At 49.0% G+C, this 26057-nt stretch overlaps 13 protein-coding genes across 13 annotated transcripts; 7 read left to right on the top strand and 6 right to left on the bottom strand.

Annotated features, from left to right (window-relative positions):
* The first annotated feature begins 481 nt into the window (after window positions 1-481).
* BU24DRAFT_490417 (ATPase, V1/A1 complex, subunit E) lies at window positions 482-1737 on the top strand. Its single transcript, XM_033533713.1, has 3 exons — window positions 482-623; window positions 726-1234; window positions 1311-1737. The coding sequence occupies exons 1-3, from the start codon at window positions 591-593 to the stop codon at window positions 1459-1461; spliced, it is 693 nt and encodes a 230-aa protein (XP_033385544.1). The 5' UTR covers window positions 482-590; the 3' UTR covers window positions 1462-1737.
* Window positions 1738-1911: 174 nt separating this feature from the next.
* On the top strand, window positions 1912-2911 carry BU24DRAFT_366829 (putative ethanolamine utilization protein). Its single transcript, XM_033524323.1, has 3 exons — window positions 1912-2276; window positions 2362-2501; window positions 2573-2911. Exons 2-3 carry the CDS (start codon window positions 2401-2403, stop codon window positions 2832-2834), a joined length of 363 nt encoding a protein of 120 aa, XP_033385543.1. The 5' UTR covers window positions 1912-2276; window positions 2362-2400; the 3' UTR covers window positions 2835-2911.
* A 130-nt stretch (window positions 2912-3041) lies between these two features.
* Window positions 3042-4283, bottom strand: BU24DRAFT_407262 (uncharacterized protein; the record flags this gene model as incomplete). Its single annotated transcript, XM_033525802.1, has 3 exons — window positions 3042-3223; window positions 3274-3583; window positions 3663-4283. The coding sequence occupies 3 exons, from the start codon at window positions 4281-4283 to the stop codon at window positions 3042-3044; spliced, it is 1113 nt and encodes a 370-aa protein (XP_033385542.1).
* Window positions 4284-4923: 640 nt separating this feature from the next.
* On the bottom strand, window positions 4924-6275 carry BU24DRAFT_366826 (glycoside hydrolase family 27 protein). Its single transcript, XM_033524322.1, has one exon. The coding sequence runs from the start codon at window positions 6243-6245 to the stop codon at window positions 5088-5090; it is 1158 nt and encodes a 385-aa protein (XP_033385541.1). The 5' UTR covers window positions 6246-6275; the 3' UTR covers window positions 4924-5087.
* An 864-nt stretch (window positions 6276-7139) lies between these two features.
* Window positions 7140-8683, bottom strand: BU24DRAFT_490414 (uncharacterized protein). Its single transcript, XM_033533712.1, has 2 exons — window positions 8556-8683; window positions 7140-8502 (listed from the first exon to the last, which is right to left on the bottom strand). The coding sequence occupies exons 1-2, from the start codon at window positions 8627-8629 to the stop codon at window positions 7272-7274; spliced, it is 1305 nt and encodes a 434-aa protein (XP_033385540.1). The 5' UTR covers window positions 8630-8683; the 3' UTR covers window positions 7140-7271.
* Window positions 8684-9265: 582 nt separating this feature from the next.
* Window positions 9266-10371, top strand: BU24DRAFT_490413 (NHL repeat-containing protein; the record flags this gene model as incomplete). Its single annotated transcript, XM_033533711.1, has 2 exons — window positions 9266-9825; window positions 9903-10371. The coding sequence occupies 2 exons, from the start codon at window positions 9266-9268 to the stop codon at window positions 10255-10257; spliced, it is 915 nt and encodes a 304-aa protein (XP_033385539.1). The 3' UTR covers window positions 10258-10371.
* A 170-nt stretch (window positions 10372-10541) lies between these two features.
* BU24DRAFT_490412 (uncharacterized protein) lies at window positions 10542-12026 on the top strand. The gene is made up of 3 exons (XM_033533710.1): window positions 10542-11082; window positions 11135-11455; window positions 11514-12026. The coding sequence occupies exons 1-3, from the start codon at window positions 10655-10657 to the stop codon at window positions 11947-11949; spliced, it is 1185 nt and encodes a 394-aa protein (XP_033385538.1). The 5' UTR covers window positions 10542-10654; the 3' UTR covers window positions 11950-12026.
* A 511-nt stretch (window positions 12027-12537) lies between these two features.
* Window positions 12538-14567, bottom strand: BU24DRAFT_145768 (malate synthase-like protein). The gene is made up of 4 exons (XM_033521188.1): window positions 14082-14567; window positions 13609-14033; window positions 12771-13555; window positions 12538-12716 (listed from the first exon to the last, which is right to left on the bottom strand). The coding sequence occupies exons 1-4, from the start codon at window positions 14443-14445 to the stop codon at window positions 12659-12661; spliced, it is 1632 nt and encodes a 543-aa protein (XP_033385537.1). The 5' UTR covers window positions 14446-14567; the 3' UTR covers window positions 12538-12658.
* A 1893-nt stretch (window positions 14568-16460) lies between these two features.
* BU24DRAFT_145785 (FAD-binding domain-containing protein) lies at window positions 16461-18923 on the bottom strand. Its single transcript, XM_033521189.1, has 3 exons — window positions 17890-18923; window positions 17777-17835; window positions 16461-17714 (listed from the first exon to the last, which is right to left on the bottom strand). Exons 1-3 carry the CDS (start codon window positions 18682-18684, stop codon window positions 16682-16684), a joined length of 1887 nt encoding a protein of 628 aa, XP_033385536.1. The 5' UTR covers window positions 18685-18923; the 3' UTR covers window positions 16461-16681.
* A 621-nt stretch (window positions 18924-19544) lies between these two features.
* Window positions 19545-21371, top strand: BU24DRAFT_366814 (uncharacterized protein). The gene is made up of 4 exons (XM_033524321.1): window positions 19545-20102; window positions 20154-20357; window positions 20413-20701; window positions 20750-21371. The coding sequence occupies exons 1-4, from the start codon at window positions 19922-19924 to the stop codon at window positions 21273-21275; spliced, it is 1200 nt and encodes a 399-aa protein (XP_033385535.1). The 5' UTR covers window positions 19545-19921; the 3' UTR covers window positions 21276-21371.
* Window positions 21372-21425: 54 nt separating this feature from the next.
* Window positions 21426-22401, bottom strand: BU24DRAFT_420227 (uncharacterized protein). The gene has a single exon (XM_033527428.1). The coding sequence runs from the start codon at window positions 22156-22158 to the stop codon at window positions 21541-21543; it is 618 nt and encodes a 205-aa protein (XP_033385534.1). The 5' UTR covers window positions 22159-22401; the 3' UTR covers window positions 21426-21540.
* Window positions 22402-22820: 419 nt separating this feature from the next.
* Window positions 22821-23939, top strand: BU24DRAFT_448926 (uncharacterized protein; the record flags this gene model as incomplete). Its single annotated transcript, XM_033530922.1, has 3 exons — window positions 22821-23250; window positions 23335-23734; window positions 23893-23939. Exons 1-3 carry the CDS (start codon window positions 22927-22929, stop codon window positions 23937-23939), a joined length of 771 nt encoding a protein of 256 aa, XP_033385533.1. The 5' UTR covers window positions 22821-22926.
* A 543-nt stretch (window positions 23940-24482) lies between these two features.
* On the top strand, window positions 24483-25969 carry BU24DRAFT_366812 (arginine N-methyltransferase 2). The gene is made up of 2 exons (XM_033524320.1): window positions 24483-25569; window positions 25621-25969. The coding sequence occupies exons 1-2, from the start codon at window positions 24526-24528 to the stop codon at window positions 25777-25779; spliced, it is 1203 nt and encodes a 400-aa protein (XP_033385532.1). The 5' UTR covers window positions 24483-24525; the 3' UTR covers window positions 25780-25969.
* Window positions 25970-26057: the final 88 nt, after the last annotated feature.

The following is a 26057-nucleotide window of genomic DNA, read 5'->3' as shown; positions in this document are numbered from 1 at the left end:
AGTAGTAGGACAATAGATGTAAAGGGAATATTTGTAGCAATGTTGCAGTAATGGCGGTCTGGCCAGCTAAGGAGAGTAAGACAAGATGGGATGGAGGGAGGGACCAAGGCGAAACGTATACTGCGGAGACGGAGCCGGATTGCAGTACCTTGGAACACCGCTAGCGACTGAGTGTTTGTAGGAAGGGAAGGTAAAGGAAGATGTAAATTGTAGATAGGAAGCTATTGCTGAGCAAATGCAGAATCGCAGGTATTATATTCTATCATAGAGTTGTCTGTCCGCATGCAGGCATGGCACGGCATGGTTGTCGTGTTGGTCGTCGAGCGCGGGACCATAGCAGGGCCGATCCGATGCTGCTCTGCCTCGTTCTCATTCGCTGATTGGCCAGTTCGACCCTCTCTGTCCGTTTACTGCGCAAGGAAGGGCACATCGTCACCAGAGAGCTCCCGTCCAACCTTCTGCCTCCGACCTCGACATCCACCTCAACCACCACCACCACTACCTCGACTCCCTCTCAGTGACCACCACTGCAACCGAGCAGTACATCTACATCTTCTTCCGCTTGCTGGTCCGATCGCAAACCTGCAAACATGTCGCAAGTCCACGCCATGTCCGACGACCAGGTAAGCAACCCCAGCCATCGTCATCGCACTTCTTTCTACCGCCTCGTAGCTCCCCCGCCAACGTTATGCATAGCAGCAGCTAACCTCAGCTTCCCATGCTAGGTCGCCGGCGAGCTCAAGAAGATGACTGCCTTCATCAGGCAAGAGGCTCTTGAGAAGGCAAATGAGATAAGGCTTAAGGCCGATGAGGAGTTCGCAATTGAGAAATCGAAGCTCGTCCGCCAAGAAACTTCCGCCATCGACACCTCGTATGAGAAGAAGTTCAAGCAGGCCAGCATGTCCCAGCAGATCACACGCTCCACCGTTGCCAACAAGACACGATTACGGATCCTTTCCTCCCGCCAGGAGCTACTGGATCAATTGTTCGAAGATGCCGGCAAGAAAGTGAAGGATGTTTCAAAGGACAAGAGCAAATACCAGGGCATCCTGAAAAACTTGATACTCGAAGGTGCATACGCATTGAACGAAGACAAAATCCAGGTCAAGGCGAGGAAGGGCGACTATGATGTGGTCAAGAAGGCCATTGAAGAAGCGCAGACGGAATATAAGAAGAAGGCCGGCAAGGCAACTGCCATTACCATCGATGAGAGTGATCCTTTGCCCGCAGAGTCGTAAGTGTCATCCATACCCAAACCTGGCATCATTATGTCGTAGATAGGTCTAGCATTGACTTACATTTTACCCCAGAGCTGGAGGCGTATTCGTTGTCGGTACCGGCGGCAGGATCGATATTAATAACACCTTTGAGGAACGCCTAAGACTTCTTGAGACCGACGCATTGCCCTCGATTCGGGTGACTCTCTTTGGCGAGAACCAAAACCGAAGGTTCCACGATTGAGCGACCAGCATAGACGGTCAATCAATACGGCACGACGAGGAATTGCTAGGTGTGAAGGAGAGGTCGCTAACATAGTTCGTCCGAAAACCCCCTACCACCTCCAATATTTCATTCGACTCTCAGACTTGGGAAGATCACACATCCCAAGTAGTCTCCTACGCCTCTTGGAGCATGTAGTATACCTGGAGGATTTAGCGGGTCTTGGACTTGTGCATTTGAAATCATAACAACCACCTTTTTTCTCGAAATATTCCATCCTTTATCTTGCAGGTCGCCATATTAAGTTGCTCATGTTACCACGTTCTCCGACACACAGACTGGTCCCTTCCGTCCTGACTTCTATGCCTTTGCGAGTGATCCAAACATGTGTAGCTCTCTGTCGCACTATGCCTAAAAGAGGTATCAAATCCACGCGATAAGCTGGAGCTCCAACGACTACCTACCACCAATTCTTGCCCCGCAACCCCGAGCATAATCCCCCACCTGTATCTATCCTCATCATATTGTTATCCGCTGTTAAGGGGGAGCAGGCTGAGAATGATGGACGCCAGCCGCTCCGGAAAGAACCCTGACTACGGAAAGCTGCCGCCCCTAATGTGCTTCTTGCTGCTCTTCTACCACATTGAGGAAAATCTTCCCGGTCTCCATAGATGCCCGTGATTACAATGGATTGGGATGTAGGTAGGGCCAGCCTTGTGCTGCCATTGAAAAGGCTTACGATTCCCAAATATTAGAATGTTCAATCCATTCACTCCTGATCCTCTCCATCATCTCATCGGCCTCCAAGTACAACTTTCAACGCTTCAACCCTTACTGTAAGATTCACATACGGGGCGTCTCGTCTTTCCCAGTGATTCTCCATTCCATTAACCAGACTAACATTACTTGTCATTCGCGCAGCCTCACGCCTTCCAAAAGCCCTCAACAGCACCTACAACAATGGCACCAATTGGTATGGAGTACTACGCCAAGGCACAATCCTCCTTCAAGCCCCCGCTTGTTGCCAATGAGAACGCCTATCTCGGAGATGTATATTCCAGGTAAGGACACTCGCGCCTAAAAGATTGTTCCGCAATCCTTCCTCCCTCCCCGTCTAATATTATTTCCGCAGTGACAAAATCGACTCGGAAAGTCCTATCTCCGCTGGATTTTACAGGTTAGAGAAGGGAACTCCTCTCGTCTACACCTACTCCTACCACGAGATGAAGATTATCGTCGAGGGTTCTTTCGACATCGAGGATGAGACGGGGAAGAAGGTGCACGCCGTGCCTGGAGACGTGTTCTTCTTTCCCAAGGGAGCTAAGATCACCTTCTCAACGGACGACTATGGTCTTGCTTTCTTTACCGGTCAGAGGAAAGAGGGAGTTTTGTGATTGCCTGTCAAGAAGACTATGGGAGTGTTGAGAAGTTGATGATAATACACAATTGAATGACTGTTTTCAGTAACGTCAAAATTCGAACTCTTTTATCATACCTGCAAGTATGGCAACTATCGAATCTTCATTACTAATTATTGAGCGGGGAACATACGCATGATTGAAGAAGGGAGCGCTCGGCTATCTAGGCCCAGAGACTACCCTTTAGTCTTCACTGATCCTAACTACAAGCTTTCCAACAGAGTTCTGCTTCTGCAGCGCCTCAAAAGACTCCACGACTTGATCAAAAGAGAAGATTTTGGAAACCACAGGCTTGAAGTTGTTTACCTCGGAGAACTTGACAAACTCGGCCGAAATGTCTCGACTGAAAGATACACATCCTTTGACTATTTCATGCATCAGTCTCAAAAGCTCTACCTGGACATCTTCGACTTACCGATTTTACCACCGAACAGCACCGCCGGTATGAGCTCAGGAGGAATAATATCAGCATCTGACAAGATGCCGATAACGCTAATAAGGCCTCCAGGACGAGTGCTTCGGAGGGATTGTATGATTGTTTGAGCTCCACCGACCTCGATAACCTGATCAACGCCTGTTCCACCCGTGATGCGAAGGACCTCCTCATCCCATTCAGGAGTTTTCTTGTAATTGATCACATATTTAGCACCGATCGACTTTGCAATATCTAACTTCTCATCCGAAGAAGAAGTCGCAATGACCGTAGCACCAAGTGTCGAAGCAATCTATAGCACCGTCAATTCTCCCTCCCAACCTTGTGTCTGCTTGCAGAGTCCCCAGCATGAGAAAATAAGTATTACTGACCTGAATAGCTGCACAGCTCACGCCCCCCGTCCCTTGTGTGAGCACCCATTTTCCCTCCAGCCTCTTCTCCTTCCAGTCTCCCTCCCACCCACCAAGCGTCCCATCAAGTCTCCCGTCCAGCAATTCCCTAATAGCAGCCCACGCCGTCGTCCCAGCCGTGAACAAACCCGCCACTTCCTCTCCCTTCCACCCCTTCGGCGCCGGAATGATCTGCTCGTCATCCACGACTAGATACTCTTGCAACGTACCATCGGCGCTAAAACCTCCCAACACCTCATTGAACTTCAGATTCCGCACGTCTCCATCGAGCCAGGAATTCGGATGAACCGCCACCGAAAGCCCAACATTGGACGCGAAACGAGAGCTCGGGTGTGCAGAATGAATGGCACCAGCGCCGTCAGATCCGGGGACGAGATCTGCCTTGTGACTTCCAGGATAGCGGGGGCTGCGTGAAGCGATGAGGAAGTCTCGGTAGTTGAGGGCGGCAGCCGTTAGGCGGACGAGGACTTGTTGTGGACCTGGGACCGGGACCGGGAGAGAGGTCTTGGTGAGGTGGGTAATGTCGGTCGCAGTGGAGGGGACTGTGTAGCCAGTGTTGCTGGTAGGTGTAGTAGATGCCATGTTTGGTGGAGTTGTGTGAATCAAGGGGAATCAGCTATCTCTTTTGAGGGGCGATTTCAAATGCTTCTGTATTATGAAGTTTTAAGATCGACGTCTCTGCTGGAGAATCGAAGAGTTATATTGCCTGTCTCTTTATATATTGATTGTCTCTAATCACACTTTCATCATGAAGGTACCGATTCATCTCAATTCCAATGCAGGCGGAATTGATTTCTAAGCCAATTGCACCATTCTTTATCCCGATGAGAAACATCACCATACTAACAACATCAGATGTTAGGACCAATATACAAAAAGTATACAAGTCTAAGTACCAAGCAGTACAACAGCTGACGACATATCCACTCTTGCGGACTATGCTCGGTCAGCTAGTCGTATCTGATAGGTCAATTAGGAGCGGAATTCCACGCACTAGCCTATTCGAGTTACGCTAGACATGACGAACTATTATCAGTAGCGGAGCAAGGCTAACCATGGACATTGTATGGTTGGTTTCAAAGATTATGGGATGTTAGATGGTTTGTTTGCGAAGGAAGTTAACGGGATGTGGTACCCGTCTTTCAATTGGAGGCGGAGAAAGTATGCCATTACGATTTGCGAACAAGATCTGCTTTGAGAGAAGTAAATTGGTAACTACGGAGTAACAAATACATGAATTAGAGTGAGCGGCATGTGGGCAACACCTTCTCATCACTTCTCTACTCGTCGCATGCCAATTCAGCAACGATTCTACCAATTAACGGTTCCTCGGGCTATTTTGACATCATCAGAATTGATGGATGTCCCATAAAAACATTAATACCATCAACATCCAATTGTGCAGGCGACCTTCCAGACTCTGTAAATCTTCGCCTCATGTGACCGGACTTCAGTCGTGTAAGGGATATCGTACGGTCCCAAATCCTTGTGCTTCCAAAGATCTCTCAATCGATACACATCCCAAGGAACGGTGAGATCCCTCCTCATGTCGACTGTGATGTCTGCGGTCGTGCTGCCACGGTTCAGCAGCGCAATCGCGAGACTCTCGTCCTTCATCTGCTTGGCGTATATCTGCAACGTTCCGTTCTCGTTCTGCCACTGCAGGGATGCGGGCTGGCCGAGTGGGTCTTGATTCAGTTCGATGATCTCCTTGTTGGTGAGCGTTTCGAGGTCGTAGGAGCTGAGCTTGTTGATGTTGGCGCCAATGAGGAGCGGTGAGTTGACGATGGACCATAGACTGAAGTGCGTGCGGTATTCGATGTTGCTGAGGCCGCTGCCAACGAGTTGCTTGCTCTCACCGTTGAGGCCCACGATCAGCATGTCGTAGTCGTTCCAGTGGCCCGGTCTAGAGTACTCCGTGAGGGTATTGCCGCGATCGAACATATCGAGCACATCGAAGTAATACTTCTCGCGGTTGCCTGGGTAGTTGAAGTCGTCGGAAATGTCCTGTCCGATGCGCCAGTGGTTGGCTCCCTCTTCGGCCGCCCACTCCCATACGTTGGCCCACCCGCAGTGACATGCGTGGAAGATGGTCGAATGGTTCGTGGCTATGAGCGCCTTGCTCATGTCAAGCATGACCTGCTGGACTTCGGACTGCGGCGCCGTACCGTGCGAACAGCAACTGTCGTACTTGAGGTGGTCGATTCCCCACGAAGCAAATGTCCTTGCGTCCTCTTCTGCATGACCTTCTGATCCGGTAAATCCCGCACATGTATCGACACCAGGCCCACTGTAGATACCCAGCTTGAAGCCTTTCGAGTGAGCATAGTCGGCGAGAGCTTTCATTCCGTTCGGAAACTTGACAGGATCGACTTCAAGCGGATGCTCTTCTCGCGACCCTTTGTAGCGTTGCCAGCCATCATCAAGATTGACGTAGATGTATCCCGCGTCTTTTAGGCCCGTCTTCTCAAGAGCGTCAATGGTATTCTTGATGAGCGTCTCGTTGATGTCGGGTCCAAAGTTGTTCCAAGAGCTCCATCCCATCGGTGGAGTCTGTGCTAGGCCGTTGGTGATGTTCACCTCACCTCCGTAATGGGTGACGTTCCATGGAGCAATTGGCGTAGGAGTAGGTGTTGGAGCTTGTGTGGATGTAGAATTTGGCCAGTTCTGTGCTCGCACCGCAGAGATAGCGAAAGGCAAGGCGACTAGGAATCGTCGAGCCATTGTAGTGATTGGATCAATTACATGCAATTAGACAGAATGTGGTGTCGAAGGATATTGGCGATCGTACGTCTTTCCATTCACTTGGAAAACTGAAGAGAAGGTTGAAGGACAATTGCAAGTAAATCAAGAACGAAATGGAAGATAAAATGTCTCGCGCTGACCCCGCTGCTGCCCCCGATGCGAGATGCAGGAACGCTGCACCAATAAATGAATGTTCCATATTGCATATGAAAACGACTGAAGCCGGACAGATATTGATTGATCGATGCGCCACAGCCAATCTGAATGCTAGTCCTCCTCTAGCGATTTAGCCAGATGTGGAGAGCCATCCTCCCATCGATTGGCGACACGAGTAGATCCCTACCGTACATGTTACTCAATTAAACAGACGTGCATTCTCAATACTTACGATTGTCGGATGCATTGCTTCAGCGCGGCAGAAATAGAATTGTAAATGGATCGATGCGAAGGCATACGGGCTGAGAGGATCGTACTCACCGTAGAGCACAGAAAATGCGGTCACTCGATGAGGCCGTTCTGTTTAGGTGCGTTTCGTATGGACAAGTCTTTGTTTTGCAGTCCTACGTCAATAAAAACCCTACATTTATGCCTTCAAGATCATTGACATTGCCGAATTCAGTAGCGTTTCCGATGAGGCTGGTCTGATCACCTTCATCCAGAAAGTTGAAGACTAGACATAAGATTTACCTTACTGGTGGATGCATTTATTGGCTAACATTGCCTTTATCTAACTCCACTCATCTCGAGATTTGAGATAAACTGAAAATATCGTGACGATTTCTAGATAATATATACATATACATACGACATAATAAGTCGACCCCATCACTCTTCTGCACACAATCTTTTCGCTTCTTCCCAGTCAGTGACAAAATGGCCATATACCCAGTCCTCGAAATCACACGGCGTAGTGTATCGAGTCCATTCGAATATCTGAAGGTCGAACATTCTTCGTTTGAGGGTCTCATAGCTATCGCCGTAGTCATCATAAAAGACCCTAGCTCGAAACGACCTCGTCTGTTGTTCACGAAGAGCAAGGATCTGGAGGATCACTGGAAACTCATCGGGATCGCTGAATCCGAGCGCAGCCAGACGACGCTCGTCCCAGAACAGGATGCCCAACTGTAGAAACAGCTTTGAGTAATGCATCGATGTTACATCGTGCTTTTCTCTTACAGAATCCAGATAAAACCAGCCGGAATTTGCGAAATTAGTCTCGTCATCAACCTCAATGCGTGATAGACCGAAATCGGACGGCGCTGCGTGCCAACTAGGCGCTCCTTCACTGCGTCTAAATGTTACTGACCGGCAATCGCAAGGCCTGTGGAAAAAGTGATGGAAGTGTGCATCGTCCATCAAGTCGAGGACATAACGCATATAGCAAGATTTTCCTCTAAGACATTCCATGGAGAAGTGTTCGTGATTTACAAAATCCCAGGTAGCTGCATGCGATGATCCGCGGCTAATATGGTGAATGAAGTAATCGAGTGCAAGACTAATTTCGCGCTCGTACGGATCGAGGCTTGCCACGAACGTGGGGATGAAATCATTGGAACGATTTTGAATCGAAAAGACCATGTGGAGCTGATGGAGAACTCTGACATTCAGGCAAGCGGTAGCAAGCCGCAGGCGTTCCATTCTCGAGAGTTCGAGGGATGATGGTTGGGTCCAAGGCTTCATGAAGGCGTAGACGTTAGCAGCTAAGGTCTCTGCGTATACCTCCGTCGCTTCGTTTACCTCTTCGAGCACTTCGGCCAATTCGATCATGTACTTGACAAGAAGTCGATCATTACCCAGAATTTCTGGTATGAGATTGATCCAATTGTCGATTGTTGCAGACTTTAGGGCATGCATGATCATGTGCGGCTTGACCTGGTATATGCCAGGCTGCTGGAGTACCCATGACACTCGCAATAGATAGGACAACCGACGCGGTAAACGCGCAACTATTTCCTCCACATTCGCCGTCGGGCATATGAGGAAAAGTGTCCTGAAGTGGAAGCTATGGTTTAACAAGCTTCGAATAGTCGAAAGGTCGCACTTACAGAAAACGGATCTGGCAGGGGATTAGTTGTAGATCAGTTAGGGATGGAAGGAATTCATTCTTACAGTTGTAACTCCACAGGGAGGTCGAGGAAAGGAAACGGGTTCGTGGTGCGCGCGAGACTATTGATCGACGTCATCTTTGATTTTTACCTAGGTAGTTATTGTTTCGAGATGATTTATCGCGTGTCTCTAGAGATGCGATGTCATTTTTAAGAAGAGAGTCAGTTGCCAAGTCGTAGCTGCCTAAAGTATCACCACGTGTTGCTAATCCGCATTTAGCGATTTTTGGCGTATATAATATGATATGTAACGTTTCCGCCGTGCAAAACGATCAATTGTTAAAAGGCGTCCAAAGTTTACATTAGATTCACCTATCCATCCATATCCTAATCAAGCGTGGTGGTCTATCCCATCTCAAGGATCGGGATGCACCGAATGTCGGCAATTTGGTATGGCTAAATTAGAGCAATTCCATCGGGACAATGTTTATGAAAATCAATCTACGAGGCCGGCAGAGAAACATTACCTCTCGAATAGTTATAACTTGATGATCAGTTTGTAGACTCCGCAACTCCGCAACGTCTGCAATTCTTTTCTGCAGGGTCAATCAACCTAGAACCTTTAAACTTCTATCTCATTCTCATGCAAGGCCAATACTTGACAAGACTATCTGCTTGTCTTGAAACATCCAAGATATCTCTCTCTAGACTATAGACCCTCTACAATTCTTATCATTTGCAATTATATACTTACCAAAATTCTAAATCGATAAGATGCGCTGCTCCTATATTCTCGGGCTAATCACAACAGCCAGCTCGATTGCATTTGCTGCAACACTTAATTTCAGGCAATCCGCAACGACAGAAGTCTACAAGTTCCCAGGACCTCCAGCATGGGCCGAGGGTATTGCAGCGCGTTCCACCGGCCAGCTCCTCGTCTCGTTCTTCGACGGCGGCGAGCTGTGGTCACTTGACCCTACCACCAAAAACGCCTCGAAGGTAGCAACATTCCCCGATGCGACATGCACGGGTGGCATCACCGAGATCGCACCGGACGTTTTCGCCGTTGTAGCTGGGAAATTCACATTTGCGGGCGGGAACACGGCGGGATCCTGGGGAATATGGAAGGTGGACTTCTCGACGGGTGCTCCCAAGACTTCTCTGCTGAAGAAGGTTCCGGAGTCCAGGTTCTTCAATGGATTAACCACGCTGAATAATGACACGATCCTGATCGGTGACGCGGAAAAAGGTGCAGTGTGGAGGATGAATGTGAATACGGGGAATTACAGCATTGCAATTCAGGACGAGACTATGGTGCCTGTACCAGGTGCTGCGTAAGCCACTTTTGATCACTTACGCCTTCTCTTGTTAGTCTATATGGAGGAATCGTCTGACAGAAATATTCTTCTAGGGCCGCCATGGGAATAGACGGTCTTCGATATTCAAACGGCGTACTTTACTTCACCAACGTCTTTGGCAATCGATTTCACAAGGTCGCCGTTGACACATCTGGCGCTAAAGCAGGAACCATCGATACGATATGGTCCGACACGACAGCAGATGACCTGTGGGTGACCCCGGATGGAACGTCGTACGTCGCAACGGGCGGATCGAACAAAATCCAGAAGGTGACGAGCGATGGGAAAATCAGCACGATTGCCTCAGTATCTAGTTCGACTGCCGTTACTCTAGGTAGGGGCCAGGCGGACAGAGATACGCTGTACATTAGCACAGGGAGTGGGTCAATCTTTAGTGTGAAGGTTTAGGGGGTGGCCTGGCGGGATTCGGGCTTATCTGCAGCAAGAAGAAGAAGAAGTCGTCGTCGTGCGAATTGGAAAAGAATTAAGGCAAATTGCAAGCCGTGACAGGATGGAAAATTGTCGAAAGAGGGTTAAGGAGATGGAGAATGCATCGATGAACCGTGCCAGCGATGTTGAACAATTTAGTGGAGCTGCGTATACCGTGTCGCATGATTGGTTGGACGGTAGTGTGAAAGCATAGACGCCTCTTACTCCGCCATAGTCTGGCGACCGACTCGACGTCAGCTTTGCCAAACTTCATAATTATAAGTTGGCGCGGTGCGCCTGTTTGCTCAATTGAATTTTCTGTCGATTATATTGAATTGCCCCTAGACGCGAAATTATCCACTTTGCATTGTTAAGGATGGCATTGCCACCAACTGTTCGGCAACTCCAAATTCCACTTCTCTACGCGACCAACATCATATCCCTTGGGTTCAAGCCTAGCACGTTCAGAACTGCTGCTAGCTTTTCAATAATTTCGTTGCTGGTCGCACAATGCCTCTATCCAAGAGAAGACGATATATACTACGGCGATCGATACACCAATGGATGCCTTGCACTCTATTGCCTCTTCGTCAATGTTGATTGGATCGTTCTTGCAAATCCAGATAAAGAAAGGTGGCACAAAGTAAAATCCAATGGTACTGATGAGAAGTCGGTTGATGTGCCTCAATCCTTCCTTGGTAGGGTTTGGTGGGGAGCGAGATTGGCGACGACGAATCGCTACGTAGGATGGTCGCAGGAAGTCAAAAATGTACCTGTTGAGGTACCCATTGGCTATCCAAGATGGTAAATCATTGAGCTCGGAAGCGCCTTCGTATCGTTTCTCTAATCAGTCCAGGCGCTTCTTGATTCGGAAAACTCTCCGTGCAGGGTTGATGTATGTTCTCGTCGATATGACGAACTCGTACAGCGCCTCGACACCGCATGGGAATTATCGAGGTTACGAACATCTCAGAAAGCCTGTAGGAACTGACGGCCTACCTCTGGGCCATAAGATAATGATGAGCTGGCTACACATCATGATAACATTCACCTCTTTGGAGATGGCGAGCGCTGCGTATAGCGTTGTCGCCGTCCTCACTGGCCTTTCACCCCCGAAGGACTGCCCTTCCGCGTTCGGTGACGTGCAAAAGTGCTATACGATCCGTAACGCATGGTCGTAAGTGTCATTCTCCAATCCTGTTCTGCTGTCAGTAAGTTGACTTGAATACTACTAGTCTGGTCTGGCATCAGAATTGCCGTCGTATATGCTCCACCCCTGGCATCTACCTCACCAAGCACGTCTTCTGCTTCCGAAAAGGTTCATTTGCGTCGAAATACTTCCAACTATTCGCTGGTTTCTTTGTCAGTGCATGCGTTCACGGTGGCTCAGCCATTCTATGCAATCGCGATTTTTGGGCTGACGATTACTGTTTTGCGGTCTTTATGGCTCAAGCTGTCGCTATTTTGATCGAAGATCATGTTATTGACATCGCCCGTTCGTCGCTGGGTCTGAAGGACTCGGCTATGTGGAGAGTGTTGGGATATGTTTATGTGTTTGTGTGGTTTGGAGTGTCGCTGATCCCGTGGATTAATGCGACGCTTACAAATGGAATGTGGTTGCACATGGCGAGGCCGAAGGACTTTTTTGGGCTGGGTCCTGCGTATGAATAGAGTATGTAATGTCGCCTTGGTTGGGTAATTGTACTGCACGGTGGACAACATTCGATCGAACATTTACATATAGAAATATGTGTATGTACAAGATTAGCATATGCTATTTACAAACCAATAACGCCCTAACCATTAAAAGAAGGCAGCAAATCTCTATTCCTCAAGTGTGAAACTCATGAAATTAAAAGGCCTCACCCGCATCAGATGCAATTCATTACCTCATCCGTTATGTTCTCGTTGGTCGTTTCTAAACTTTCACATGCTTTCGCTAAACAATGCCTGCCATCTTTCCTAGCCAATCCCGCGCTGGCATGTGCAAGCTTGTTCACCGCATCGTCGGTTTGGTTGGTTTCCTTCCCCGTGGAATGCTTTGTTCGTTGAGCCGAGGCTCGTATGGTGACGGTTATCGATAAGAACCCCTTCACAGCTTGGCTGCCGCGACAGGGGATTGAGTCTGTGAAAGCACATACGTTAGCTTATTTTCACATGTCACATTGCTTTAGTTATGAAAACAAACGGTTAAACAACAAAATTTCAAAACAAAGGTAATGTATAATTGGAACAGGTGGATTCGTAACAAAGGGTCATTAGCTACTCAGTCCTTTTCGGGGGCATACTATACAAGCCCAACGCCATTTGGGGGTAATTTTTGATGAAAGGCTACAATAACAGCAATGGTGTGGGGTAAAAGACGCTTCGTGCTAGGGAATTACAACTTAGAAGCACCCTTAGCGGGACCCACATTTGTGATTTCGTTGTATAGCAACCTGGTATGTCGTTAGTAGATGTTCCTAGAATGGGAGGGGTATGGAGATGCTTACGATGTCAAGAACTCGGCGTAGTCCTCTCCTGTAACCTGGCCTTCAAAGTACTTCGCAGCAAGAGGGAACTTGTTGCCCTTTGGTGCCTTCTCACCAAGCTTCTGTGCTTGCTCGCGGAGGAGCTTGAGAGCATAGTCCTTAGTAACGGTCTTGCCCTCTGCGGTCTTGACCTGGTGCCTTGACCATTGCCAGAGCTGGCTTCGTGAGACCTCGGCAGTCGCAGCATCCTCCATCAGGTAGTTGATGGGGACACATCCGACACCTCGGATCCAAGCCTCCATGTAGGAAAGACCAATGTCGAGGTTCTTTCGGATGCCCTCTTCGGTGACCTTTCCGGGAACGTTCATGTTGAGCAAGTCATTGGCGGTGATGTGAACATCCTCGCGGCGGATGTGCATCTGGTTGGGAGTAGGCATGTGTGTGTTGAAAATCTCAGATGCGATAGAGGCAAGGGCCGGGTGGGCAACCCAAGTTCCATCGTGACCAGCGCGGACTTCGCGAAGCTTGTCAGCACGTACATTGGCCATGGCTGCATCGTTGGCAGCAGGGTCGTTCTTGATGGGAATCTGAGCAGCCATGCCGCCCATGGCGTGAACTCCTCGCTTGTGGCAGGTCTTGATGAGTAGCTTAACGTAAGCGTCCATGAAGGGGACAGTCATGGTGACGGAGGCACGGTCAGGAAGCACAAAGTTGGGGTTCTGGCGGAAACGCTTGATCGTGCTGAAGATGTAATCCCAGCGACCACAGTTGAGTCCGGAGGAGTGATCCCGGAGCTCATAAATAATCTATTTGTAATTAGCCGTACGCTCGAGAGTGTAGATAAATGCCGAAAACGCACCTCGTCCATCTCAAACGCAGCAGTGATGGTCTCAATTAGGACAGTACCACGGATGGTTCCTCGCGGCATGCCAATGTAGTCTTGTCCGAAGTTGAAGACGTCGTTCCAAAGCCTAGCCTCAAGGTGAGACTCCATCTTTGGGAGATAGAAGTAAGGACCAGCTCCTCGCTTCACCAACTCCCGAGCGTTGTTGAAAAAGTACAGACCGAAGTCGAAGAGACTACCAGAGATGGCCTCACCATCAACAGTGAAGTGCTTCTCCTCAAGGTGCCAGCCTCGAGCTCGGGCAATCAAGGTTGGAAGCTTGCGGTCAGTGCGAAGCTTATATTCCTTCTCTCCCTGCTTGAAGTCGACCTGCCTGCGGATGGCATCGTAGAGGTTAAGTTGACCATTGATCATGTTGTCCCATGTAGGTGCGGAGGAGTCTGTAGATTGTCAGATATAGAAGATTTCCCAAAATCCTGCATACATACCCTCAAAGTCCGCCATATATGTCCACACATCAGAGTTCAAAGCATTCACGACCATCTTCCTGTCAGTTGGACCAGTGATCTCAACACGTCTATCAACAAGACCAGGGGCGGGGGGTGCGCCTTTCCATGCATCATTCTCGCGAATGTGCTTAGTCTCTGGAAGGAAGTCGAGGAGGTTGCCCTTGTCAAGCTCGGCCTGGCGCACCACACGTCGCTGGAGAAGAGCTTTTCGGCGCTCATTGAAGGCGCGGTGAAGGATGGCAAGGAACACGGCAGCATCTTTGCTCAAAATGTGTCGGTTCTGGTCGTTCAATGACCCGAGGATGTTAACCTCACGGAGGATGGAGTCTGCGCTCGCAGCCATGATGACAATTGAGGTCGCGTGAGTATAAATGAATCTATGAGTTGGGTCGATGTGTATGAAGAGGGTCCACTGATATGCTTAGGGTCAAGTAAAAGGTATATGTAGTATGGCAAGATTGAGTGAAGTAAGAGGTCCAGCAGCTGAGGAGCTTGGGGAGGTATGGTTTATAAGATAGACGTCACCCATACTAGAGAGAATAGTTGGACCGAGGATCTGCTTTGTGCAAAGGAAGACTGAAACGGGGCTAGATCCGCGGGAGCTGATGACGATGCCGGCGACCGGGAGGCAGAGGCGAGGATTGATCTGATTTGGTTCGGTCGGATGGGGAGAGGGGAAAGGGTAGGGGAGTGAATAGAGCTAAGAGACCATCCTCCATCCATTTGCTTTGCTGCTGCTCTCCGGCTTGTGACAGCGCCAAGCACGCGGGGGAATTCCAACCAACCAGACCTCGTCTCTCAATATCTTCAACTTTGTCCCTCCACATCCAACTCTCCAATTTCCAGTCACCACCACAAATTGTCCACCTTTTTCTCTCTCAAATGTTGAGAAAATAGTATGACAATTCCAATTTTGCCTCCGATAATTCCTGCCGAAAGCGTGAGATAAGGAAACCGCCCGGATGCTGCAGCTTGTTCCAGCTTGCTGCCGGCAATTCACGGAATCTGTGATCGACTATTTTGGGGAGTCTTTCCTTGCACCCGAAGACCGGCCCCCTTCCGATCATCATCCAAAATATTTTATCAAAGCTATTATTCTCCGGTCACGCATTTGATATAGTCATATTCTCGTTATATCTGGGCCGTGGTGGGCCGCTGAAATGATTTCGCGTCAGAACGGTAACCTCATCAGCACTTTTTGCCTCATCTTGACCGACGGCAATGTCGCCCGATTTTAGAGATTGCTATGTGGCCCTAGGTTGGACTCTGAGTTGCGATTTGCCCATCAAACGAATTGCTCTTGCTAATTACCGCAATCAAAATATCTGAAATACTTAGATCTCCTTCAACGAATCCCGGAACTGCAAGCCTCTTCGCAACGGCCGAGGTCCCTTGACGCGCATAAAATCATAACCACAATTAGCGCGAAGCACTTCGGCCTCATTCCCGCTACTCACGAACTCAAAAGATAACATAGGTCCTGCAGTCTCCGATCTCGCCCGCGAAGAATTGTTCGATTGCTCCAGATTAGTCTCCCGATGTGACAATAAATACCTGCGCTCTCAATAGATGAGGATATATCACCAGACAATGGGATGCAGGACACGGTACTACGCACCTACACACAAACTGCCACCGATGGAACGCAATTCCTGGTGAGCAGCAATGCGACAAAAATATACAAAGTCAGTGGTGGTCAAAATTATTACGCTGCAATATCTGATGGTGTATGCCGTTTCTGGATAATATGTATGTATTCAGTAATTGCACAGTACTCATGCCAAAGGCTTAGGGCTACGTGAGCCCAGACGTTGGGTGTCCAGGGGACCGGGGATTTGCAGCGCTGATTGGCCGGAAGCATGTGATGTCATTCGTACCAGCAACCACAACTCAGTCCATAGAAAGCAACCAATTATTCGGAATCTTCCCTTTTTACACGCGCCAGGATCAATTCAGGGCTTCGTAATATCACGTACTAATGCTTCAGACCTTTTCCATAGGAAAGAAATCCTGCGCACGCGAAGATTACAATCTAGGAGAGGAAGATGAGGGTCCGAACTGGAACCACCTAGTATCGTAGATATTGCAACAGCATGGAACAGTCGCGAATCCGTACGCATTTTTAATCGCCGAATCATAACGCAAGGTTCAATACCTCATTGTACTGATCAGAAGACCCCGTGGTGCCGGATCCAGCGATATCACAGCGTTGCTTCGAGCCACCTCAAGCACAAAATTAGAGAATCACCAACAAGAGACGAGGAAGTTAAGCAAAGACATGATTTCGGTCGAGCCGGCGCCGTGAGCCGTCATTATCAATTAGGAAAGTAACTATTTACAGTAGGAAAGTGGTACGCGTGGTGTGTCGGAAGCCTGAACTAGTTACTGAACAAGAACGCTATCATCCTTTTCTGCGGTATATTGCTAGGAAAATCAAGGGAAAAGTGAGGGCAGACGAAGGCCGTCGGTATGGAAAAACGAAAAGAAAATTCGATGCGAATCGAGTCATTGCACGCTATCAATGCAGGAAAGTGATCAAGCCAACAATGTCAGAGGTGTGGGAAACATCCAGACTTGGCTTACTGGTCCACCCGGCAGAGCTTTCCGTTCTCGTTTGGAAGATTGCCGGGGCTCTCAACTCGCCACCTCTCGCTGCCGACGCTGGTGGTAGCGAAGAAGACGTCTTTGGGATCCCACTTCTGCTTGAGCTCCAACAGCCTGGGGTACTTGTCGCCCCAGAACGCCTGGCCAAAGTTGGGCTCGAGGCGGTCGGCCTCAGCGAGGTAAGATCCAGCGCCAGGGCTGATGTCTCTCCAGCGTTGCATGTCACCGGTCTGGAACTCCTGTCTGATCTTCAAGATTTCTTCGTTGCTGGCATTAACGGGCCAACGGACGGCCTGCTGCGCAAAGAGAATGTTTGGTCGCCAAGCGGGGTTCACAGCGTTATCAGCATTGGCAGGATCGACGGCCTTGATGTTGAAATGGACCTGAACGCGGTTGTTCTCACTGGATTGGCGGAGGTTTTGATAGAGCTCCTCCCTCTTCTCCTCGGTCTCGAAGTTCGCGCGGGGAAACATGCGCGATCCGGTGGTAGCGTTAACCTTTTGGACTACCTCAAGCGGGAACGAGCTTCGCCATGCCTCATAGTACGAATCGAAGTGGGTGATGTTGGGATCGAACTGGATACCAAGTTCGTTGAGTTGCGTGAACCAGGGCTGGAGGAGGGCTTGAGTTTGCTCGAGTGTCTTGTTCGGCGCGAAGAAGGGAGACATCTGGAAGGTGAAGATACCGGTCCAGACATTGGGGATAAGTACGAAGTAGGCGTATGTGCCCGCATCGGCGTTTGGAATGAAGTAGTCGACATAGGAGCGGATTCCAGCCCAGAAGGTTTCGTTTCCAATCTTCTCGGATGTGAAGGAGAATCGAGAGGCAGTAGTGGGCATGTCAGGATGCGCTTTGACGGTCACACTGGTGGCTACTCCAAATGTGCTGCCGCCTCCACCTCGCATAGCCCAGAACAGGTCGGGGTAAGATGTTGAGTTAGCAGTAACGAATTTGCCGTCGGCGGTGACAACTTCGAACGAAAGAACTTGATCGGCTCCGGTACCATACCTGAAGGTTTGATATTAGTCGCGCAAATCGGCAAGAGAACAGGAACAAAAGAAAAGGCTTACAGCGATGTCAGTGGTGAATGACCACCACCTTGGATGTAGCCTCCAAAGATGCCGACGGTCTACGATAGGTGTTAACGAAGTTCAGTCACAAGATACTATGATTGAAAACGTACCTCGCCTTCTCCTCCAACCACGGCCCTGCCTTTCTCATGTGCAGCCTTGTAGATTTCAAATGCCTGAACACCTACACCGGCCTTGAAGGCAGGTCCAGAGTAGCCCAACTTTTCGTCGGTATACTCCTCGAGATAATCGATGTCTTTAAACCAATGTGTCCAGATGCTCAATGCATCCTTGCCACCACTCTTTCCTAGGAAATCATGGCCAGTGTTCTTGACCACCAAGCGGACTCCAGTGTTTCGTGCGAAATTGACACCCAACTGCACATGCTCTGGCTTCGTGGCATTGATGACGTACAGAGGAAATCCACCTCGTGTGCAGTTGTGAGAATCAAACACGTTAGGTGGTAGGCAGGTCATGCCCTGAGCTACTGGACTCATCATCTCGATAGGGTCATGCATGTGAGAGTAGGATCTTCCCCAAGTCGCAGTCATGGCTTCACATTTTTCTGGATCGTAGTTGGGACCTTCGTAGCAGGCAGATGCCTGTGGAGTCGGGGAGAGGAGGCGATCATCAGAGAGCTTGTTCAGCGTCGACCAGGCCTTGTCGGAGGGCCATTCTGCGTCACCTGGATAGACTTTGCACCTTGAGGCATTCACAACTGGCGAGTTGGATGATTCGGGCGCGAAGAGCTTCGCAAGATTGGAGGGTAGACCTTGAAGTTTGGCAGACAGAAGGTCTCCTGAGTCGATGTCCACATTGACGTAGGCGGACGTTGCGCTTGCGGGCAACGCCAATAGAGCGGCGATCCAGACCCCGAAGGCTGAAGTCGTTCTGGGACCGTGAGACATTGTCGCAATAGTTCGAACTATCGTGCTTGGTGCAACGGGTAGTTTCAACGACTTTGCGCCTCGTCGATGGTGAAAGAACGATCGTCCCCAAACTTAGTACAGAGAGACGAGATCGAGAATCAGCGCAACTCTTTTCCTGTTCTTCAATGGCCTTCCGCGCGCGGAAAAGGGATGACGATGGGGAAGGCGGGAGGATCTTGAGGCCCCAGGTTGGGTATTGAAATGAGACCGTGGTATGCCCGTTCCATGTAAAAGGGTTGACGATCTTTTCTGAATGCAATGAGTGGAGAAGCCGAGAGTGGCTAAAGATGGTCAACTACCGCACCCACCCATGACTTGCAAAGATGGATCAGGCACCATTGCACCAATCGACTGGGAAGAATCGCCGTTGAAGTAGCATTTGCATGACTTTGCGAATACCAAGTAATACTACCAAAAGTGTGGACCGTGGAATGGAACCCCCAGGCGAGGAGATGTGAATGAATCAGTCTGACATCGAATACGCTCAGCGTAATCAGGGAATGGCAGGGATTGAGACATGTATTTGTCTTAGCTTAGCAGTTTCTGTTCTCCAAGCCCTACAATTGTATGCCAAATACTCGGATTTTCCAAGTTCCAGGCTTTCCGATGATGCCCATTACGCTATAGGAGAGCCACTTCAACTGCCAAATTCTGAAAGAAGATAAGTGGGTAAGACGGTGTGTAAAAAGGTACGAGGTGTTTGCTCAGAGGCGTTTCGGTCCCTGGCTAAGGGGAGAGCGTATTGACCGTGTCAAGCTGCATTGGGTGTAGAATGGCGTCACGTGCGAACCCAGTATCCACATCACGACTCGTAAGTCTCTCGCGGAAGCACAGTGCATCACCCGTTCGCGACGAAACCCAGTCCAAATCAGTTACGATCGGCATTATATAGTTCCTAACATGGTAATGGTCATCGCTTTCGCCATGTAGGCGAATGTTTACTGTCACTATGCCTCGCTGCCGACACTGCCATGGGTTCGCCACAAGTGGGAGTAATCCTCCGATTAGCACCGCCGATGAATAAAGGATGTTCGACAGCCGCAGAGCGATGCGTGAACGCTGTTTGTCCCACCAGCCATTGATTTTGTGTGTGATTTCATATCCAAGTTGATGGCTGGACTTGTGCTTTAATCTTCTCCTACCTCCAACACATAGATTTCACCATAACTGGGTCTGATCAGCTCCTTGGAGAACACTCCATACATTGCCCCAAGCAATGGTTGAAAGCAGGCAGACTCAGGCTCTCACTGTGACGGTTGTGTTCCCTGTACTGGCAGCCCTCTTCGTTGCAGGCAGAACATATTCAAGATACCTGGGCCAGAATTTCGGATGGGACGATTGGCTTATACTACTCTCCTTTGTACTTTTGATTGGACAAACGATCACGATCTACCAGTGTATGCCCTCAACCCCAATCCACTATTGAGTCCATTCTGACCGCGTCCCAGTCATTCTCCTTAGTGGAACTGGTTTTCATGTTTATGACCTCCCAAAGCCAACCGTGGCAGGACAAATCTTAGCTGCGAAATGGAGTTTCGCCGTTCAGTTGTTCTATCACCCGCTGATGGGAGCCATTCGTGCTTCGATTATCATGTTTCTATTCCGAGTCAAAGATCGGCGTCTTCTTGTAAGAGTGGCGCTCCACATCGTCTGTAGGTAAACGCTCATGCCAGATCAAAATTATCCACTAACATATGTTGTAACTAGTCTGGATCAATGCTGGCTACATGATCTCGACTTCGATTGTAAACGTTTTCCAATGCACCCCCATCCGATATGCCTACCTCAGGGCAGAAATGGATCACAAGGACGAGAACGGTAATCGCATTGCGGGTGGTAAATGCATCAATTCGCTCGTTTTCATCCTCTCCAGCTGCTCTTTGAGCATCTTCATGGACCTAATCATCATTCCTATACCTACCGCCATGGTCTGGAACCTTCAAATGCGTTTCAAAACAAAGATGGCTGTCGTGGTAATCATGAGCATGGGTTGGATGTAGGTATTCCCCGATCGTGCTGTCAATAAGTTGCTGAACAACTCTAGCGCAACCGCCGTCTCCGTCGTTCGTTTTGTCATCTATTACTATCGATTCTCTCCCTCCAACAAAGACAGGACCTGGGATATCGGTGTGGTCATATCCATCGTCGAACCAGCCGTCGGTATTATCGCAGCATGCGCACCAGCGATGAAACGACTCTTCCGCCACATAATGCCTCGTTACTTCTCCGATTACAACACATCATACCAAACCCGTACTCAGACGTATGGAAAAAATACTGCACCGCGACCGTCTCTCAATTACAGTAATTTGCCGGGCATGGACGGAGACCCGGAGAATACGACCTACGTTGCAACTGCGAATGGAAGGATCATCGCAGTTTCGGACAAGCAGGATAGCTACGGTTTGAAACGCCTGAACAGCGTGGACTCTACGGCAAAAATAGTTGGCCATCCCCCTTCGGTCACTCGGGAACGAGCACGAAGTACAAAGACAGGCCATACCGAGTATAGCGAGTACGAAGGAGCGTTACCACAATACCCGGAACATGTGCTAGGCTACAAAAGCTGAGTTGTTTTTCCTATCGTTTATGGCATTGGTTTTGCATTAGCGTTTCATACTGTTAGATACCCTTCCTTAGGTTAAAATACCCTCAAGTAATCTGATCATGCTCTCATTTTCTTTGCCGGAGTATAAAGTTAATGATTTGGTGAGATGCATTTGCTATATGTTCGAATCACACCCACGGACACATCAGCTAGTTCACATGGCCACTGAGTGCTCTTGTCGCAGTCTGGAACAAAAGAAAATCAACATTTTAAGAACTCTTCTCGGACTACATCTTCGCTGCCCGGCTGAGCCGAACCCACGTTCCAACAGCTTTGAGTAAAGGCCTACCCTTGGCATCCCGCATGGTCCCCTGCAGCTTCATTCTATGCCCTTTATGTTCGATGAGCTCAACCTCGATCCCTATCACTCCAGGACATACCACCGGAGCAAAGAATGTGAAGTCCAACTTTGCGGTTAGCATGAACCCAACAAGAAAGTCCGAGAGCGACTCTCCCTTCTTTAACCTCTCCAGCCATTCTCCCGACCAATCGCTGCCTTTGTTCTCGATCTCGTCCTTGACCATGGTGTACCCGAGAGCTTCGTCCATCATTGTCATAAGGGCGCCACCATGGCAAATGCCCGAATATCCGCCCAGCCCCTTGCCAAAACTGAAAAGCGATATCGATTTTTCCACGTGTGGCCTGTCTGTAGAAGGCTTTTGGTATGCTTCCACCCAGTGCGAAACTCCTGAATTGCTCGTGATGATGTCTCGGCAGAAGTAATCGGCCAGACCGTGGGACTCCGCGCGGTAGCGATTACCAATGGACCAACCGGGGGAAGTGACTTGCGGCAGGGCCCATTTCACAGAGGAGAAAGGTTCAAGATCCACAGGAGTCGGATTCATTGTCAATGATATTATGCCTTGGGATAGCGAGGCACAGCAACAGTCGAAAGTGAAAAGAGAAGTGTTCGGGGAGAGGGCGACGTAAGTAGGATGCGGCTGGTCATATTCATTGCACTCGCCCCAATTTGACGAATGGTCTTAAGATGATGAGTATTGAATAGGATTGATGCAAGTGAGAATTTGCGCAAGCAACAATAAGCTGGGTTTGCCCAGCCACAGCTCTCCATCGATGAATGATGCCGATTGGCTGTCACCTTTTCTGACATCGTCGTGCCGCAATATGTTCTCTGCAAGATAAGTCAGTCCACGTCCCTGTAACGATGTACACTGGTCCCCATTCCCTAATGTCTTACATGGGTTCCCTTTTTGGCTGTAGTACTGATAGCACCCAAAAGATTAGACGCCAGAAGAACCGATACATCCGACGGGTTAAAATGATTATTACCGCATCATCTTCAACATTGCCCCATTCCAGAAGAAATCATCACCAACGCTGCCAAGTACACGTGAATTGGCGGCAGGGTCGTGCTGGCAGTCTTTCGTATCTGGTGGTTGCCTTGTTATCGCAAGGGACCAATTCGCGCTAGGATGCGTCCCCGAATCCTACAGGTGCAGGTACAAATGCCCCAACGCTCCCGTCGCCTTGTATTCATCACCCTTCCCTTGATTTGAATTTCCCTCATCTCAACGTGACGTGACAAATTATTGCCAAAGATCATACAAAAGATACAAGGATTTGAAGTGTAAACAACCTCGCCATTAATAACAATGCCTCCCAAGAAAGCTGCCGCGTCAAGGATTTCCGTCAAGCCAAATGCCCTTGAGGGCGTCTCAGTCATCATAACTGGCGACATTGAAGGTCAAACCCGCTCTTCCGCCAATGAAATTCTTTCAACTTCCGGAGCAATTATCGAGAAGAGCTTGAATAAAACGGTACAGCTCGTTGTACTGGGAGAGAATGCTGGCGACAAGAAGCTTGACAAAGTCAATGAACTTGGCCTCGAAACGAAGGAGTGGGACGAATTGATCGAGGAGATCAGAGCTGACGATGATCAAGACGAGGAGTTAGAGGACTCAGAACAAGAGGATAAGGTACGACATTCATTCAGTCAACCTTGAGGTTCACTCTTTCGCAGGCTTTCGTCGATAGTTCTCCTGATGCTAATCGCGGCACAGCCAAAACGCAAAGACAAAGGCAAGGCTGGTACGAAGGCCAACTCTAGAGGGAAACCCAACCCACCTCCAGAGAAGAAGACAGCATCCATTGAGTCAGCTACTTCCCCTTCAATTGTCGGGAAGACCGTGCTCATCACCGGCACCGTCCCTGGTCACGACCGTAAATCGGCCCAGAAAATCGTCGAAGACGCAGGTGCGACAGTAGCAAAGTCACTCAACAAGCAGGTCGAGGTCGCAATCTTGGGCACGAATGCGGGCCCTGATAAGTTGAAAATAATCGAGGAATCTGGAATTGATACTATCCGGTGGAATGCGTTGGCTGCTGAGTTAGGCATTGAAGTCCCGCCCGAGAAAGAGGTTGCAGATGTTCAGTCTGGCGAGCCGCCAGACAGCATTGACGGTATGACTCTTTTAATCACGGGAACTATTGGGGGCTATACTCGTGCTTCGGCGGAGAAGCTTCTCAAAAGTGCAGGTGCCAAGTTCACAAAGAGCATTTCACAGACTTTAGAGCTCGTTGTATTGGGTACTAAACCAGGAGATGATAAACTCAACCAGATTGCAGCGATGGATATTCCAACGACAACGTTTGGGGCTTTGGTTGAGAAGCTTGGGCTCGCTTCCCAAGCAGATGAACCGCCCAAGAAAAAAACAAAGAAAGCTTGATTTCCTTTGAAGAGTCAAACATGAAGGCCACGGCTTTATGCTTCACCTAGTCTACTGGTCCACGATTTCCGGATGTTCGGCAAGTGACTTTCAATTTTGAAAATGGTTACTATCTCACTGAGATGTTTTACATTATCGATATCCAGGTAGATGAGTGCATTTTCGGTTTCTTTTAATGGTTTTAATCCATATGATACTTCGCCTTTGATACGCAGCATTGGTAGCCAAATGTGGATTCTACAAATCACCACCTCCGTGACCCATTATTGAGGGTTCCTCCACTCACTCGGATTGATCTGTTTCTACTGGTATTATGTCCCCATCATGAATTGAGAATGCCAATTGCACGGAAGTGTTCATATAGTAGATTACCCCACATGCAAGTAGCCCAAAATAGTAATTGTTGTGAACGCTAATACTCGCTTATCTTATCGCGAATCCCTGCGCCAAAATTTCCATCCTTCCCCACTAGAAATTCGGCATCACAACATCGTAACCTATATTTGCGACAGTGTTCTCAAGACAATGGCTCAACAAGCATCTGAAGAAGAGATTCTTCTCGCGAAGCGCATCATATCGGCTGCTGAGCGCCACGACATTCCCGCGCTCCACATCCTCTTGAAAGAGGGCTCCGCCAATGTCCAGGACCCTACCGCTTCAGTCGCTACTTCACCATTACACGCGGCCATTGCAGCATGCGGAAAAGCCGAGGATGGCAAAGAAGCGGGCGATGATGCTTTCAAGACTGTAGAACTTCTGCTTGCCAATGGTGCAATTTGGAACGACCTGAACAAAGAAGATGAAACACCCGGCTGTATCGCATTGCGATTGGGTCAGAAGAAAATCTACGAGGCCATGGTCGAGGCTGGTGTGCGTGCGGAACTTCTATTCTCCAAGATGGAAGCCCTAGGAATGGGTGGTGTTGAAGCTGAGGGTGAAGAGAATGAGGAAGCGGACGAAACACGTGATGAGCAACCAGCAGCCAAAAAGCAGAAAATTTCTGAGGAGGAAGCCAAGCCCGTCGAGGAGGCTGTCGAGGAGCAGGTGTTGGACGATGTTTCTTTGGATAACCATGCCTACCTCAAGAGTCAGTTGCGATATAAACCTGGTATTTTGTTGGACGAGAGCGACAATGCCGTTATGATGGACTGGGAAACTCAGATCATGCAAAGGCATGCCGAAACATTGATCCCGAAAGCCGGTCTAAGGACTATGAACGTCGGCCATGGAATGGGTATTGTCGATACGGCTATCCTCACACATGATCCTTCTGAGCATCACATCATTGAGGCACACCCCCAGGTTCACCAACGCCTGCGCGAGCAAGGCTGGTACGACAAGCCCAACGTCATCATCCACGAAGGCAGGTGGCAGGACATCCTTCCCAAGCTTGTTGAGCAAGGTGTCGTACTCGATGCAATCTACTATGACACATTTGCCGAAGACTATGCGGCACTGAGAGAGTTTTTCTCTGAATATGTGATCCAGCTCCTAGATCCAGCTGGCAAGTTCGGATGGTACAATGGGCTTGGTGCCGATCGACAGATCTGCTACGATGTTTACACAAAGGTAATTTGTATTCAAAATCTGCCATATCTCACAAATACTGATTCATCCTAGGTCGCTGAAATCGATCTGCACGAAGCCGGATTTGACACCGAATGGGAGGATATCGCGGTTCCATCTGGTCTCCATGGCAGCTCTCAATGGGATGGCACCCGCCGGCCGTACTGGACAATAGACATCTATCGGTTGCCAGTGAACACATTTGTGAAATAATAAGAAAGCAAGTCAATTACTGGCGGCGTTGGCGTTATTTTTCTCTTCCATCACCTACAAAAGGGTGGACTACGGAGCATCTCTAACTGGGATCCAAAATCACGGAAATTCTGTCGTCTTCTTATTTGACATCGTGCTTGCTGTTCCTTATTGTTCAATATAGACTCAAATGAACTCCGAACCTTTAGACCTGACTACGCATGTATTTCAAAGGCTACAGTAAATTACTAACTATCAGTATTAATACCATACCCCCTTTATGGCTGTATTTAATAGCA

The sequence above is a fragment of the Aaosphaeria arxii genome, assembly GCF_010015735.1.
Source record: "Aaosphaeria arxii CBS 175.79 unplaced genomic scaffold BU24scaffold_3, whole genome shotgun sequence".
Lineage (NCBI taxonomy): Eukaryota > Fungi > Ascomycota > Dothideomycetes > Pleosporales > Aaosphaeria > Aaosphaeria arxii.
This window is presented reverse-complemented; position numbering and strand designations above follow the sequence as displayed.

What these genes read in the sequence shown, in the direction of transcription:
- BU24DRAFT_366829 (XM_033524323.1), top strand. Translation starts at nt 2,401, where the DNA reads ATGGCACCAATTGGTATGGAGTACTACGCCAAGGCACAATCCTCCTTC. An exon ending in CTCGGAGATGTATATTCCAG is followed by an intron (nt 2,502 to 2,572) that starts GTAAGGACACTC and finishes TTATTTCCGCAG; the next exon opens with TGACAAAATCGACTCGGAAA.
- BU24DRAFT_145768 (XM_033521188.1), bottom strand. Translation starts at nt 14,445, where the DNA reads ATGGCTGCGAGCGCAGACTCCATCCTCCGTGAGGTTAACATCCTCGGG. An exon ending in ATATATGGCGGACTTTGAGG is followed by an intron (nt 14,034 to 14,081) that starts GTATGTATGCAG and finishes GACAATCTACAG; the next exon opens with ACTCCTCCGCACCTACATGG. An exon ending in TACGCCGAGTTCTTGACATC is followed by an intron (nt 12,717 to 12,770) that starts GTAAGCATCTCC and finishes ACGACATACCAG; the next exon opens with GTTGCTATACAACGAAATCA.
- BU24DRAFT_490414 (XM_033533712.1), bottom strand. Translation starts at nt 8,629, where the DNA reads ATGACGTCGATCAATAGTCTCGCGCGCACCACGAACCCGTTTCCTTTC. An exon ending in CTCCCTGTGGAGTTACAACT is followed by an intron (nt 8,503 to 8,555) that starts GTAAGAATGAAT and finishes ATCCCCTGCCAG; the next exon opens with ATCCGTTTTCTGTAAGTGCG.
- BU24DRAFT_366812 (XM_033524320.1), top strand. Translation starts at nt 24,526, where the DNA reads ATGGCTCAACAAGCATCTGAAGAAGAGATTCTTCTCGCGAAGCGCATC. An exon ending in GCTACGATGTTTACACAAAG is followed by an intron (nt 25,570 to 25,620) that starts GTAATTTGTATT and finishes GATTCATCCTAG; the next exon opens with GTCGCTGAAATCGATCTGCA.
- BU24DRAFT_490417 (XM_033533713.1), top strand. Translation starts at nt 591, where the DNA reads ATGTCGCAAGTCCACGCCATGTCCGACGACCAG. An exon ending in ACGCCATGTCCGACGACCAG is followed by an intron (nt 624 to 725) that starts GTAAGCAACCCC and finishes TTCCCATGCTAG; the next exon opens with GTCGCCGGCGAGCTCAAGAA. An exon ending in GATCCTTTGCCCGCAGAGTC is followed by an intron (nt 1,235 to 1,310) that starts GTAAGTGTCATC and finishes ATTTTACCCCAG; the next exon opens with AGCTGGAGGCGTATTCGTTG.
- BU24DRAFT_366814 (XM_033524321.1), top strand. Translation starts at nt 19,922, where the DNA reads ATGGTTGAAAGCAGGCAGACTCAGGCTCTCACTGTGACGGTTGTGTTC. An exon ending in AACGATCACGATCTACCAGT is followed by an intron (nt 20,103 to 20,153) that starts GTATGCCCTCAA and finishes ACCGCGTCCCAG; the next exon opens with TCATTCTCCTTAGTGGAACT. An exon ending in ATCATGAGCATGGGTTGGAT is followed by an intron (nt 20,702 to 20,749) that starts GTAGGTATTCCC and finishes GAACAACTCTAG; the next exon opens with CGCAACCGCCGTCTCCGTCG.
- BU24DRAFT_490412 (XM_033533710.1), top strand. Translation starts at nt 10,655, where the DNA reads ATGGCATTGCCACCAACTGTTCGGCAACTCCAAATTCCACTTCTCTAC. An exon ending in CCCATTGGCTATCCAAGATG is followed by an intron (nt 11,083 to 11,134) that starts GTAAATCATTGA and finishes TAATCAGTCCAG; the next exon opens with GCGCTTCTTGATTCGGAAAA. An exon ending in ACGATCCGTAACGCATGGTC is followed by an intron (nt 11,456 to 11,513) that starts GTAAGTGTCATT and finishes GAATACTACTAG; the next exon opens with TCTGGTCTGGCATCAGAATT.
- BU24DRAFT_366826 (XM_033524322.1), bottom strand. Translation starts at nt 6,245, where the DNA reads ATGGGATGGAGCTCTTGGAACAACTTTGGACCCGACATCAACGAGACG.
- BU24DRAFT_420227 (XM_033527428.1), bottom strand. Translation starts at nt 22,158, where the DNA reads ATGAATCCGACTCCTGTGGATCTTGAACCTTTCTCCTCTGTGAAATGG.
- BU24DRAFT_145785 (XM_033521189.1), bottom strand. Translation starts at nt 18,684, where the DNA reads ATGTCTCACGGTCCCAGAACGACTTCAGCCTTCGGGGTCTGGATCGCC. An exon ending in TGGTTGGAGGAGAAGGCGAG is followed by an intron (nt 17,836 to 17,889) that starts GTACGTTTTCAA and finishes CACCTATCGTAG; the next exon opens with ACCGTCGGCATCTTTGGAGG. An exon ending in CATTCACCACTGACATCGCT is followed by an intron (nt 17,715 to 17,776) that starts GTAAGCCTTTTC and finishes TCAAACCTTCAG; the next exon opens with GTATGGTACCGGAGCCGATC.